Here is a 15,297-nt window from a genome sequence, read left to right on the forward strand (position 1 = left end):
GTAATTTCTTAAATTATAATTTTGTTACATCTTATCCACTGTGTTGCTCTTTAAAAGGGCGTGGGTTCACTATTCACATCGCAGGGGACACATTTTAAGACATTTCATTCATCAGAAAGATCATTTTGGTCCATTTAACGGTTTTTGACTTCTATATCACGACCCTCAGATATGCTGTGCTGTTAATAATAACGCTTCTTTATAATAAAGTGATATTATGTCACCCACGCAGTGGATGAGGATTCCCGAGATGAAGGTCATTCCGGGCAGTGACGTCAGCCGCAGGCCACGCCCACCGCCAGCAAGAATTTAAATAGACTCTACTATAGTCACATAATAAATGAGCTCATATCGTATAGACAGACAGAGCTGGGTAGTAACTGATTACATGTAATCTGGATTACGTAATCAGATTCCAAAAATTAAGTACTTGTAAATTACTTTTTAAAATACTTTTAATCAGAGTTACTTTTTTATTGATTACATGATTACATATTATTCACACAATAGCAATAAATTATTCATAATGTATTAATTCTCCCTAATTCCTCTCTTTCTCCAGTTTCACATAAGTCCATAATTATACAGAAAACTAAGACGCCACACAGCATTTGACCACTGGATTTACAAAAATCATTTCAGTTTTAATAAGTGTTTTCTCAACATTGCAACATTGCATCAACTTCTGATGAGCACACTCATTTTTTATTTGAATTATCGCTCAGTGGGTTATTTAACCATGTATTATTATGTCTTTGGAAGGCTTTTGTCTTTCAAATGCACATATTTACGTTATTTCTTATTTGCATACGAAACTTTCCTGTCATCTGAACCTCCTGAACTTTACTTGAAGTCCCCTTGAGATTTTAAAATAAATATTTTAATTATTAAGTATCAATTTTGCATGTTCAGGGTTCTCTGACGTTGGTTATTGGTCACATGACATGCAGGTAAACAAATACAATATTTAGTTTTTTTTTTTAGTAAGTGTTCTATTTTGATTGACGTTAGCCTATTCTAAAATTTACATTTTTATGATTTAATTAATTATTTGCTTTTCATTAAACTCACGAACCAGTTCCCCTCATGAACCCCAGTTTGCGAACCCTTGATGTAATGTAATGTTTAATGTTGTAAATAACAACAAATGGAAGATATTTTCTTTTTCTTTGCATTTTTACATCAATATGGTACAAAACTGTCCTATTTAAATCAATGTGATAAACAGGTTAGGTCAAAAGTAATCTGATTATATTACCTACAATATGTAATGGATTACGTTACTAATTACAATTTTTGTTATGCAATTTGGAATCAGTAACGGAGTACAATTTGTAAGTAATCTACCCAATATAGATTTTATTCATATTTTTTTATCTAATACATAAAATATTTTAAACTATATCTGTATCGCATTGCATCATATGTATCTAATGTAATTATGCCATATTTATTTCAAGTGTCAGTCTCTGCATGCCTGGTGAACACATGATGGAAGATCAATTAGTCTGCTCTCATTTAGCCCAAGGGAGAATCTGCATTATAAGGCCAACGATAGACGCACATATCAAGGGACCAGAAGAGCTGAGAATATCATTTTCATTCACAGGGACAGTTTTCTCATCTGAATGTCCAACTGTTGGTAATTTCTGAATGCAAGTCATTTTATATAAATACCGCACTCAAAAATGTATTTATAGCCAATAACACATTTCAGAGTACAGCTATAGAAATTGCATATCCATTACTCACTCTTCCAAGCATATAAATCATAATTTTACAAATTTTGTGGCCTTTCCAGGTTTTCCATGACTGTGTTGCATAAAATAAAAAAACATAAAATAGACACAAAAGACAACATAAGTGAACAAAAACTTTTTAATGACAGCTTGCAGTTTTTATTCTTCATCACAACTGATCCATCCCTAGTTTAAAAAATAGACACAGTCTTCTATGAGCAGATACTAGAGCACTACATGCACGACACTATAATTTAGGGCTGTTACCCAAATGTTTTGCATGTTTAAGATTTGAACTTCATACTCCAAACACACATACACAGCCTGCTCCACCTGAATGAGACACAACATACAAACACACCACTGGATATGGATACACATCACAGTGTACTTGCACATTAAACATTGAATCTGAAACACTGAATCTCCAATTCAAAGATATGACAGAAATGAGCTGAAGATATCCTTACTGATACACAGAAACTGAAATCAAACAATATATTACTGATATTAATTCATGAGTTACTAACATTCGGCAACATAAAATACGTTCAATAAGTGCAAAGAAAAAGATAACTCATAAAATGTAATACTTCCCACTTAAAATAGTGCTGATTATGCTTTCATACATATAATTCAAGCAAAGACCATTGAATGATTAGCAAGAAGCTGGATCTCTACTGCATTTTACATCACAATTCAATCTGTATACATTAAACGTTCATGTTTAGCTAAATAAAAACTTTTTTTTTTTTAGGATTTGGACGGCGTGATATGATACATTACAGTCCATTATTGAATTGAAATTAAGATACAGTGCATTTAACATGTAGAAAATAAATTGTGTCATAATTTACTCGTCCTCGTGTTGTTCCAAAACAAGATTACTTTCCTTATTATGTGCACAAAAACACATTTTTAGGATTTTTTCCCCCGCTGTTCTGTGTACTGAAAGCATATAGTGTCTTTTATATATAGGGGCATATATAGGCTACATATAGGGGCTGTCAAGCTCTATAAAGTATATATAAGGAGTTGATATGACTATATTTCTATATTTTAAGTCTTCTGAGAGCCAAGTGTGAGGAAAAGACCCAAATTAAGCTGTTATTCACTGAAAATGTCCCTCTCAAATCTTAAGCGTATATTCAAACTTGCTGCGCATCAAGCTTGAAATCATGAATATGTGGATTGTGTAAATGAGAAACGAGATCTACAGTATCTGTTCTCAATCTGTTCTTCACAAAAATCTACTGTGTAACTGTAAAACATAGAATGCAGTGCACAAGTTTTTTTTTCATTATTATTATTTTGTTTAAATCTAACTTTAATGGTGTTTTTTCGTTCTTTTAGCAGCTTGACCGCTTGACTTTCACTGAATTAAAAAAAAGCAGCCAATTTAATTAGCAAAATCTCTCTGTTTGTGTCCCACTATAGAAAGAAAGTCATATACGTCGTTTGGAACAACGAGAGGACAATGAGTCAATAAAGACAGGATGTTGATTTCTGATTTAAAAGAACACTGGAATGCCATTGAAACTCGCTAAATGCCCCAGAAGTATTTCTGTTTCCACTGGAGGTTTATGAAGAGCTCATGTTTTCCGGTCCTCTTTGTGTCGAGAACCTGGAAACTATATATTTTTCCCAATTGGCACAAAGCTGCATAGAAGAACTATGGAAGCCCATTTCTGCCACTGAATAAAAAATAAAAAAGTTATTTGTGACTTTTTATCTCACAATTCAGACTTTTTTCTCGCAATTCTGACATTTTTTCTCTGAATTGTACGATATAAACTCGCAATTGCGAGTTACAAAGTCAGAAATGTGAGATACAAACTCACAATTCTGATACAAACTCGCAATTCTGAGAAATATAGTCAGAAATGTGAGATGCAAACTCGTAATTCTGATACAAACTCGCAATTCTGATACAAACTCGCAATTCTGAGAAATAAAAGTCAGAAATGTGAGATACAAACTCACAATTCTGATACAAACTCGCAATTCTGAGAAATAAAGTCAGAAATGTGACATACAAACTCACAATTCTGATACAAAATCACATTTCTGAAAAATAATTTTTTTTGACCAACCAAAAAAAAATCAATCAAATTTTTCTCTGAATTGTGAGTTTTTATCTTGCAATTCTGACTTTATAACGCAATTGTGAGTTTATATCATGCAACTGTGAGAACAAAAAGTCAGAATTTTGAGATAAAAGTCACAATTAGCATTTTTATTTTGTATTCAGTGGCGGAAACAGGCTTCCAGAGAGAACAGAGGGATTCGGAACAGAGAAACTTTGATCGGTCTCGGCTGGGTAAACCATGAGAAATCCCAGGGATCATATTTCACCCCATAATGAAAAGAAATAAATTATATTTTGCATTAAAAAACAAAACATTTTGATGACCCTCACCGAGTTCTTGTGACTGTAATGAGAAAACAATGATATATCGGTGTGTTCAGCACCAGAAATGACAGTGACAAATATCTAACACCTTGCTGGAATCACATCGATAAAGGTGGTTTTGATTTAACATGAAAGTCTCCACTGTTCTGATCCTCATTTCTTATAGATATTAATCATTACTGCAGAAAATGCAAAATGCGGTCTTGATGAAACTGACAGAATCCTTCAATACTAAACTTAATTTCCTGCATCAGAACAGCTTTCCGCCGATATGAAAAGCATCAAAATAAACCTCGAGATACGTTTTCAATCGATAAATATACACAATAAACATGACATCTTCACTGGAGCTCAGGTCGGATCTTTTAGTGCACTGGAGGAGCATCACATCTCCGTTACGGCCTACATGAAGGGACGTCTATCACAACACAATGGATCTTACAGCCACAGCATCTGCAGTTGTGGCGAGCCGCTCTTATGAAGCCATGGCGTCTTTGAAGCCCCAAACCTCCAGCAGAGCGATCTGGAAGCTCTCAGCGCACAGCGGCGGGTTGTCGAAGGTCAGGCAGCGCTCGGTTCGGCCGTGGTTCAGCTCCGAGTCGATGTACAGAGCGTTACCTTCGCCTCCTCCTTCACAAACAACACCACGCATCCCATTACAGAGAATCAGCTAGTCATAATCTAATGTCTTCCTTTCTATACTACACCAAAGAAACCGAGGCTAATTTGATTTAAGAGGAAGTTTCAACTAGGGCTAAAAAAATTATACCTCAGTCAACATTCAAAACAAACACCACTTCATAAACACATTATGTACTTGATTGATTGATTAAATAAACCACTGCTTTGATTAAACGGCCTCAGTTGTTAAGTGCATTCATTTTGCATATATACAGTGGGTACGGAAAGTATTCAGACCCCCTTCAATTTTTCACTCTTTGTTATATTGCAGCCATTTGCTAAAATCATTTGTTAATTTTTTTTCCTCAATGTACACACAGCACCCCATATTGACAGAAAAACACAGAATCGTTGACATTTTTGCAGATTTATTAAAAAAGAAAAACTGAAATATCACATGGTCCTAAGTATTCAGACCCTTTGCTCAGTATTTAGTAGAAGCACCCTTTTGATCTAATACAGCCATGAGTCTTTTTGGGAAAGATGCAACAAGTTTTTCACACCTGGATTTGGGGATCCTCTGCCATTCCTCCTTGCAGATCCTCTCCAGTTCTGTCAGGTTGGATGGTAAACATAACTGGCCCACATGCAAGTATTTACCTACCTGCATGATGTAAAATGGGCCTCATGGAAATTTCTTTGAATATTTGTGAATAACAATAACTAATAACTAATTGTTGAATATGAGCCAAAACATTTATTTTGCTAATGATGTTTAAATCAGACATGCTATTAAAATATTTCCATCTTAACTCTAATGACAGTGTTTTTAGGAAACTTGACTGTCAAATATAAAGCACATTAATTCATTGTGCTGGTTAATTTTATATCAGCAACAGAATTATATTGATCATATTGTACTTATTCACTTCTTTGAATATGAATATTTAAATGCACCTTTTATTATCCGTGTAAAAAATATCCCTAGTGTTTGATTTCAAGTGAAGAGAAAATTAGTAATAAAAGAAATCAGATGTGTGTGAAATGAGCATCTCACTCACCGATAATGATGGAGTCGACGTTTCCCGCCATAAACATGGAGGTGTTCCTTGAGTTGAGGTTGAAGTGTCGCGCGGACAGAAAGGGGGACAGGTGAGAGGGGTCTGTGGCCGGTTTCTCTAATGACTGTGGCGCACCGTTGTCGTTCGCACCGGTCTGTTCATCGTCTGTGGACTGAGCCGCGTTCGCCAGCTCCGGGTGTTTGATAACCACCCACTCGTAACGCTCCATCTCCGGCTTCATCTGAAACAAACACGAAACACACACCATTTAACACATCTCACACAACGGCAACACCCAGACGGTTTCAGTGGTTAGTCTTGTGGTCAGAGCTCAAGACGTGAAATCTGAATACATGCTGCGGTGGCTGAATTGTGGTTAAAGGTCTGAACTGCTCAAATCTACAAACATTGTGCCCTTATACTGTCAATGTAGGTCGCTTTAGATACAGTATACTATATATTACACTGGACCACAAAACCAGTCATAAGGGTCCATTTTTCGATATTGAGATTTATACATAATCTTGAAGTATTGAATAAATATTGAATAAATAACTATTGAATAAACAAGCTTTCCATTGATGTAAGGTTTGTTAGGATAGGACAATATTTGGCTGAGATACAACTATTTGAAAATCTGGAAACTAAGGGAGCAAAAAAATCTAAATATTGAGAAAATCATCTTTAAAGTTGTCCAAATGAAGTTCTTAGCAATGCATATTACTAATCAAAAATTAAGTTTTGATATATTTACGGTAGGAAATTTACAAAATATCTTCATGGAACATGATCTTTACTTAATATCCTAATGATTTTTTGCATAAAAGAAAAATCTATAATTTTGACTCATACAATGTATTGTTGGCTGTTGCTACAAATATCCCCCAGTGACTTAAGACTGCTTTTGTGCTCCAGGGTTACATATGATTAGTTTTCTAAGCGAGTCAGGTGAGAACACGCCATAAATGAACAGCAGAAACCAATTCAGAAGCTCTTGGCAAAACAATTTACCATTTTAATACCTTAACTGATGGTCTGTAGGAAAGAAATAGCTAACGCTAAATGTAATCTCCTTAATAACTCAACTGTTGCTCTTAGACATAAATGATATAAAATGGAATCTTTTGTTGAACATCGGTTTCTCAGATGTTTTTCCTGACAAAAAGACCTCAGTAATTTCACTTTCAGGGATCTCAACAATGTCTCACTTACGCTATGATTTGCAAAGACTTGATTTAATCGGATCCTTGTTTCATTTAAATGTTTATCTTACTTTGTTTTATTTATTTGTTTATAATAAATAATCATTTATAATAATTAGTTATTTATTATTTATAATCATATATATATATATTTATAGTAAAAAGTTTATTATATGTAATAATTATATTATTGATTATTACATTATATATATTATTAATATGTATATTATAAATATATTTATATATATTTATATAATATATATATATACATACATTCATTTATTTATGTAAATATGTGTGCATTTATTTATATAAAAATGTTTATTATTTATTATTATAATAATAATTATATTATTGATTGTTACATTATATATTTTATTAATATGTATATTATAAATATATTTATTTATATAAACATATTTATTAATATTTATTTATCATATATTTACAAATAAATATTTATATTTCTATCTAGATTTACTTTCTATTCATATGTACCTTTTAATCACGTACACTGTATGTATAATTATATTAAATTTGTTTAATCGCTTAAATTAAAAGTACTTTCCTTCCAAAATCAAGTCATCTGAGCTGCTATCCACACTGATTTTATAGCTCTATAACTTTACAGTAAGACTGTGATTAATCTGTGTCCTTAATATTCCTACAAAGGAATCTTGGCAGAAATATCTTTTGACAGAAAGAAACATAACTAAGAACTCCATTATATCTTGAGTTACCAAAGAGCTCTAAAACGTTCTTCTGAGAGTATAACAGGATGAAGCGATGATGGATGAGAGGAACTCGACACACTAACACACTGCAATCTAGTCTAATACTCAAGAAAATAGTGCCGCCTAGTGGATCATAAATGTAAAAATAATTTCATGATTAAGGAAGACCCCAATTTGACTCTCAATACCTTAATTTGATTACTTATGTCCTATATTATTATTTACCTATATATTTATTATTATTATTATTTACAAATAAATGTCATGAAAAGAACATACTCTGAAGAGAAAACACTCTCCAGTGCCAAAGAAGCTGAGCTTGTTCCCGCCCCTCTTCCACTCCTCCCAATCAGTGGACAGGAAGGCTCCACACACCTGGAATATGATTGGATGAGAGGCACGTCAATCACACACTAACTGAGATCTTGAACAACTTCCCTGCATCCAAGATTGCTTACTATTAATCCTACATAATATGCAAGAATGACAAAATACATATATATATATATATATAGTTTTATATATGAGACATTTGGTGGTTATATATATACAGTGGGTACGGAAAATATTCAGACCTATATAAAAACTCAAATGTCTTCATGACAGCCCGCCAAAATAAAAGTTTGGTTTAAATTGAAGAAATTGTGACAGAAAGAATGCACGTCTCAAGGTAACACTAATACTACTGCTAACAATTTTAAAAAATTATTCAAACTTTATTTTTTAAGGAATAATCACACAATTTTTCTTCCATGCGTTAATTTTAACTGCAGCACCAAAAATGAAAGGGTTTGTTTAATTTTCATTTGATTAAAAGATTAATTCAACTGTTCATGTTTTATGCCTTTATATGACTACGAAACACTGAATTTCTGAAGAAAAAAAACATATTACATATTATGTATTATTAGATAAAACATATTACATATAACATATTATTCTAAATAAATAGATAAATAAATAATGAATTCAACTGATCAGACATTCTTTTTGATTATTAAAATGTAATAAAATCATTAAAATGGAATCCAGAAAAATAAAAATGGAAAACACAGAATTGAGTAAAAATAGAACAGAATTTGAGAAAAAATTGTATGTATTTCATAGTGCCCTAAAAATTCAATTTTCATTCAATTGTGTAAGTTTCATGATTTCAGTAAATTAGAAATTATTTTTAATTACTAACATTTTATGCAACTACTAAAAAGCAGTCTAGAAAGACAAAACAGAAAAAAATGTAATCCAGAAAAATTAAAACACAAAAAAATGAATTTTGAAAACAATAAATAAATAAATGGATTTCATAGGGCCCTAAAAACCCATAAGAAATTGCAAAGGAATAAATTAGGCTTCTGGATTGACCAGAAATGACTCAACAGCTCTATTAGTACTTCTATATTTTAGGATTTTTGCTTACAAACGGATGGAAGTGCACGAAGGACTAAATTAGTTTCAAATACCTTCAGACGTTTCTAAAAATTCCGATTTTTTTCCCTCCTTAAATGTATATAATTTAAATCACCCTCAGTCTAACAAAGATTTCCTTCTGAGAAGAGCGTCTGCATAAAACAACTGCGTTTGAGCTAAACGAATAAAAGTAAATGTCAACATAGTTACCCAACAAAATGACAGAAATAGAGAGAAAGAGAGAACGAGACACAGGGTTTGGTACCTCTCCATCTGTAGTTCTGATGAGCATTAGTGTCGGCTCATATCCCTCACAATGTGAATAAAACCTGAATAAAACAACACAAACCATATTTAAAAAAAGCTCACTCAGATTTAAAGACTTCTGTAAATACTTTAACTGACTATTAACTATTACTCACGATGACTTCTTGAAGAATATACTTGTGCATAAAGAATATCTTTGAAGAATATGCAGATATTATAGTCATCTAATGCAATGACATATTTTTAGGTGTTTTGTGGCTGCTGTATAAGCGTTCAGGTGCGTGGTTTTGTACCTGTTGAGGCTGCAGCCGTGTGTGGATGTGGTGAAGAGCAGCTGCGGCTGACATAAAGCGAAACGCTCCGGGATCCACGACCAGATATCTCTGATCTCTTTCGCGCTGACGATCTCCGAGCTGAAATTATCAGCGTTCACCGCTAACTGGACATTTTGTCTAGAGAGACAAAAAAGAGAAAATGCAAAAATGATTTGACAATAATGCATATTTCACTGTGCATCTGTAAAGTAACACAACAGAAATAAATGGGTCAGAAATAGTCTGAAAAACAAAAGTGAGTGAGGATGATGATGATGATGATGATGATGAGAGATGAAGATACCCACCTTTTGATAAAGCTAAAGAACAGCACAGAGAGTAGAGAGCAGGAGAAATTGAAAAAATGAGAACTGTGACACAATGCAATCTAAATGAGGGAATAAAAAACACAAAAGCGAATCAGAGGGAAGCTGTACAACAGAGCCAAACACAAAAGATATAAATAGACATAAATACTTTAAGGTGAACAGACAATGCCCTAAATACCTCAGAAATAATGACTTCTTTGTAATATGATAGTAATTAGTATTCTACAGTACTGTATGCTACCTACTATAAACATTTCAAACAGTAGCATGCTACACTGTTGTCACATGAGAAGATCAAATCAAGATAAAATTTAAAAAAAAAACATTTTTAAAAAGAGAGAGACTTTTGAAAGTCTCTTATTAACACCAAGAGTACAGTTATTTGCTCAAATACAGGAAAATCTATATATTTATATATAATAAATAATTAAAACTATTCGAATGCAGTTTAAAATGTAATTTATTGGTGTGATGCAAAAAATAAAAATTGTTAAAAAATCATTCAGACCTTAAACTTTTGAACAGTAGTGTACGTTTCGTTCAGCTAGTAGCATCCAGTTGAGTCTCAGAAGTAAAGTTATATTTTGGATTTTTAGTCCACTTTTTTGTAATTTTGTGTAGTTTTTTGAATACCATAAATTAAGCAGGAGAAGTTTAAAATCACTTCTATTTCATGTCAAGCACATAAATATTCACACACCTTTTGACCATTTAATTTATTATAGACAAATACAGAAAACACTTATAGAAAGGCTGCTGGAGTGAAATATATTTAAATATAAAATTAAAGGGATTTATTTCAATTAATTAATACATTTGATTGAAATAAATAAATGGATTAAAATAAATTTAAATACATAAAACAAATAAATAAATAATAAATACAATAATGAAAACTAAATAAAAACACAAAAATCAATTAAATTTGAATTAAATTTGAATACATAATAAAAAATAAATAAAATAATGAAAACTAAATAAAAACATAAAAATAAATTACATTTGATTTAAATAAATAAATAACAATCTAACAGTACACTACAACAGTGAGTAGGAAAAAAAAAACAATCATGTAACGTAATAGTCATCAATACCTCTTCTGTTTGACAGTGATGCCTTTCTGCTGGAGTGATTTCTCATTGGCCAGCTGGAGCAGCGTGATCTCTTTCCGGCTGAACAGGCGAATGGAAAAGGCCTTTTCCAGCAGCTTATCCGGCGTCACGCTTTTCCCGATGTTCTGCACAAATGCCTGGATATCGCTCCTGACCGCCGCCGAGTCCTGCTTGGTTAGGGCCAAGCCTGCGGCGGTGCGCTGCTTGCGGTAGAACTTCAGTATCGCCAGCGCCACGCGGTAAAGGACCTTATACCCCTCCACCAAGTAGACGTCCATCACACGCGCGGCAAAGCTGAAGGGCAGGTCACCCAGAACCCATCGCTGCCAATCAGAGTAAACCTCCAGCACGTCTGTCGCCGTGGCGACCATCAGCTTATGCGCGGCCGGGCAGTATTTATGCACGAGGTCGCCGAAGGTCATGCAGGCCGACTGATACGCGAGGAAAGTCTGATCTAATAAACGGCACCCGGGTTCGTTGCAGGCCAACATGCGACTGACGCTCTCGAAGCACTGCGCTTCATCGGCGCTCCAGTGCAGCAGCAGCGCCGTCACCGCTGGTAAAGACGGGCAGTGCGATATATCTGGGAACTGCCCTGCGATGCAAGAAAGGACAGCATGCACCGATCCCACAGATTCGGCCTTCAGACAGTAGCATGGCACCGCCGTCCCATCCACAAACTCTGGCAATGGGTAAGCGGATGGGTTGCGCTTGCTGTTGGAATTGCCCACGATGTCCCGGTAGACCGCGGCGTCCGGTGTGACGGTGCGACACGGGAGCGCTTTGAGCAGCTGCTGGTAAACGGCCGAGCGCTGGCTGTGATTTTTGGCCCACTGGCCCGAGCGGGCGTGCTGCTTCAGCTCCTTTAAGTCTTTATAATCGATCTTCCCGGGAGCCGTGTCACGACTCACATCGCCCATCTGAGACCAGTCCACGAACACGCCACAATCCACAGCCATGACCTCTGACCTCACGCGTCAAACAGCACAAGAAAGGACAGAGAGAAACTAGCCAGTCATATTGCTCCAGCTGTTGAGAGAAGGAAAGAGAGAGAATGACAATATTAATGACAAACCAGTAAATAATAGGGATGCACAATACAACAATCACCATATCCAAGAATGCATGAACTCATTTAAAGAATGTATCCATTGAATGCATTGTAAGTAAATAAAAGCACTGCCGAATGCATGAAAGTAAAATATAAATGCAATATCAGTATCAACCAATATTAGCATTTGTATTAGGGCTGGGTTTTGACACAAATTTCACGATTCGATTCAATTCTCATTCACAAGCTTGCAAGTCGATTCGATTCGATTCAATATCGATTATTTTGGATATATATCAGGTACAGTACATGCCAAATTTTCACAAGGAAAAAAAATCTATCAACTAAAGCTGTAAAATATACACAAGAGTCAGTTGGTACTACATTACTATAATATTAAAAGGTTAAAATTGACTGATTTGTAGGCTAATATACAACTGCTAAAATTACACTTAATTAAGTTTTTTAAATAATAAAGTTACAATTACATATTAATAATTACAGCTAATACTGGAAGTACAGCAGGTTAAATAAAAATGCTTTAATGCTTTAACGTCTTTGGTTAAAACAAAATCATTTTGTTTAGGGTATAATACATTTTTGCAGTGCTGGGTATTTAGGGTTGCAAAATTTCATCACTTTTTTTTTTTTTTTGATACAGTAAGTTAAAGTTTTGAATTCATCATACAAATGTATTAGCAAAAATAACATATTTCAACCAGTAAAGATGTAGAAAAGTTAAGAAATGTCATTATTTGAATTTAAATACTTTAATAAATGCTTATATCAAAGCATATTTTAAATAGAATTTAGTCATTTTAATATAATTTCATTAAAAAAAGATTATCTATTGTACTAACACCATTAAGATAAAAATAATTATCATTTATCAGTATCTGCCTGAACTTTTCAATTGGTGCATCCCTAATAAACACACACACAAATCATAAAAAAACAACTAAAAAAGATAAAAGGGTGTTTTCTTTTTCAACTAAAAATGCATTGATTTATATTTTTATAAAGAAATTCCATATTGCAAGATAGAAAATCTAGGTTAGACACAAGAGTAAAAAACATTTATTTAAGTCATATATATATATATATATATATATATAAAATATATTTTAAAAAAAAAGAGAAAAAAAACTAGTCCCTTGGACATAAAAATGGCTGAAGTTACCCTCAAAAGAATAACATCCAATTCACTTTCAAGCCTCATGTGAGTCCGTCTGTGGATCTTTCTGAATCAGTTCATCAGAATTTCCCAATTACACTTATTAGATTTAAACTGGAAAAAAACAGGAATCTCCGCTTTCCTAACTCTGTTTTCCCCTTCTATTTGTAAGAGTGAGCTCTGTACTCTTGTACTTTAGGGTTGCTGTGAGGTCAGAGCTCATCGGACGTCAACAACATGAAACCATCAGGACAAAGCAAAAATACTCAATGGGATTTGCTAATGTAGGGTAATAGAATCAGTGCTCTAGAGGTCAAAGGTCTGGGGCTATAATCCATTTACACCAGGACATGCATCTGGCGGGCTGTGCCTATTATAATAGAATATTATTTTGCTGTCAGTTGTTTTAGCAAAATGACATGAACCTTATCTCTAAAGTCAATGGAAAAGTTTAGAGAAAAGTTTAAAAAACAACAATAATAAAAATAATAAATAAGATTAAACTAAACAAATAATTTTGATTTAGAAATTGATTCAAATAAAAATTAAATTAAATAAAAATAATTTTGATTTAGAAATTGATTCAAATAAAAATGTATTTAAATAAAATAATAATATGTTAATATATTTGATAAAAATAAATAAATGTAATAAAATAAAAGGTCACACTGCATAACCTTATCTCTGGAGTTAAAGGAAAAGTTTAGAGAAAATTTAAAAATACATAAATAAAATAATAATAAGATCAAACTAAATAAATAAAAAATAATTTTGATTTAGAAATTGATTCAAATAAAAATGTAGTTAAATAAAATAACAATTTGATTTAAATAAATAAATGGAATAAAATAAAAGATCACACTGCATAACCTTATCTCTGGATTTAAAGGAAAAGTTTAGAGAAAATTAAAAAATACATAAATAAAATAATAATAAGATCAAACTAAATAAATAAAAAATAATTTTGATTTAGAAATTGATTCAAATAAAAATGTAGTTAAATAAAATAACAATTTGATTTAAATAAATAAATGGAATAAAATAAAAGATCACACTGCATAACCTTATCTCTGGATTTAAAGGAAAAGTTTAGAGAAAATTAAAAAATACATAAATAAAATAATAATAAGATCAAACTAAATAAATAAAAAATAATTTTGATTTAGAAATTGATTCAAATAAAAATGTAGTTAAATAAAATAACAATTTGATTTAAATAAATAAATGGAATAAAATAAAAGATCACACTGCATAACCTTATCTCTGGATTTAAAGGAAAAGTTTAGAGAAAATTAAAAAATACATAAATAAAATAATAATAAGATCAAACTAAATAAATAAAAAATAATTTTGATTTAGAAATTGATTCAAATAAAAATGTAGTTAAATAAAATAACAGTTTGATTTAAATAAATAAATGGAATAAAATAAAAGGTCACACTGCATAACCTTATCTCTGGAGTTAAAGTTTAGAAAAAATCATAATAGTAAGAATAAGATTAAACTAAATAAATACAAATAAATCTGATTTAGAAATTGATTAAAATAAATAAACTGATTAAAATAAAATTGTATTTAAATAAAAAAATAAATAAAATTTAATGCAAATAAATAATACATCTAAAAAAGGACAGTTCTATAGTGAGTAGAAAAAAAATAGAAACTAAATATTTTACACAAATTTTCACGGTATTAATTGGGTCTTAAAACACGATAATATATAAATTGTAGGACGGCGGTCCCTCACACGAGGATGATCATCAGTGTTGGGGGTAACGCATTACAAGTAATGCAAGTTACGTAATCAGATTACTTTTTTCAAGTAACTAGTAAAGTAACGCATTACTTTTTAATTTACAAGAGAATATCTGAG

The 15,297-nt window shown here is 32.3% G+C and overlaps 1 protein-coding gene across 2 annotated transcripts in view; it reads right to left on the reverse strand.

Annotated features, from left to right (window-relative positions):
* Window positions 1–3,989: 3,989 nt before the first annotated feature.
* The window catches only part of LOC107677301 (TBC1 domain family member 24-like), a 12,500-nt gene continuing 1,192 nt past the window's right edge, over window positions 3,990–15,297 (reverse strand). Inside the window, exons 2-8 of one of the 2 annotated variants that reach the window (XM_016472163.1) lie at window positions 11,182–12,228; window positions 10,067–10,078; window positions 9,738–9,896; window positions 9,443–9,506; window positions 8,050–8,145; window positions 5,835–6,075; window positions 3,990–4,782 (exon numbers count right to left, since the gene is read on the reverse strand). In XM_016472163.1, the coding sequence (XP_016327649.1) occupies window positions 4,628–4,782; window positions 5,835–6,075; window positions 8,050–8,145; window positions 9,443–9,506; window positions 9,738–9,896; window positions 10,067–10,078; window positions 11,182–12,158 (1,704 nt within the window). In that variant the 5' untranslated portion in view covers window positions 12,159–12,228 and the 3' untranslated portion in view covers window positions 3,990–4,627. The remainder of the gene's footprint in view (window positions 4,783–5,834; window positions 6,076–8,049; window positions 8,146–9,442; window positions 9,507–9,737; window positions 9,897–10,066; window positions 10,079–11,181; window positions 12,229–15,297) is intronic. The other variant, XM_016472164.1, reaches the window with a different exon arrangement.

The sequence above is a fragment of the Sinocyclocheilus anshuiensis genome, unplaced genomic scaffold (assembly GCF_001515605.1).
Source record: "Sinocyclocheilus anshuiensis isolate Anshui unplaced genomic scaffold, SAMN03320099.WGS_v1.1 scaffold392, whole genome shotgun sequence".
NCBI lineage: Eukaryota > Metazoa > Chordata > Actinopteri > Cypriniformes > Cyprinidae > Sinocyclocheilus > Sinocyclocheilus anshuiensis.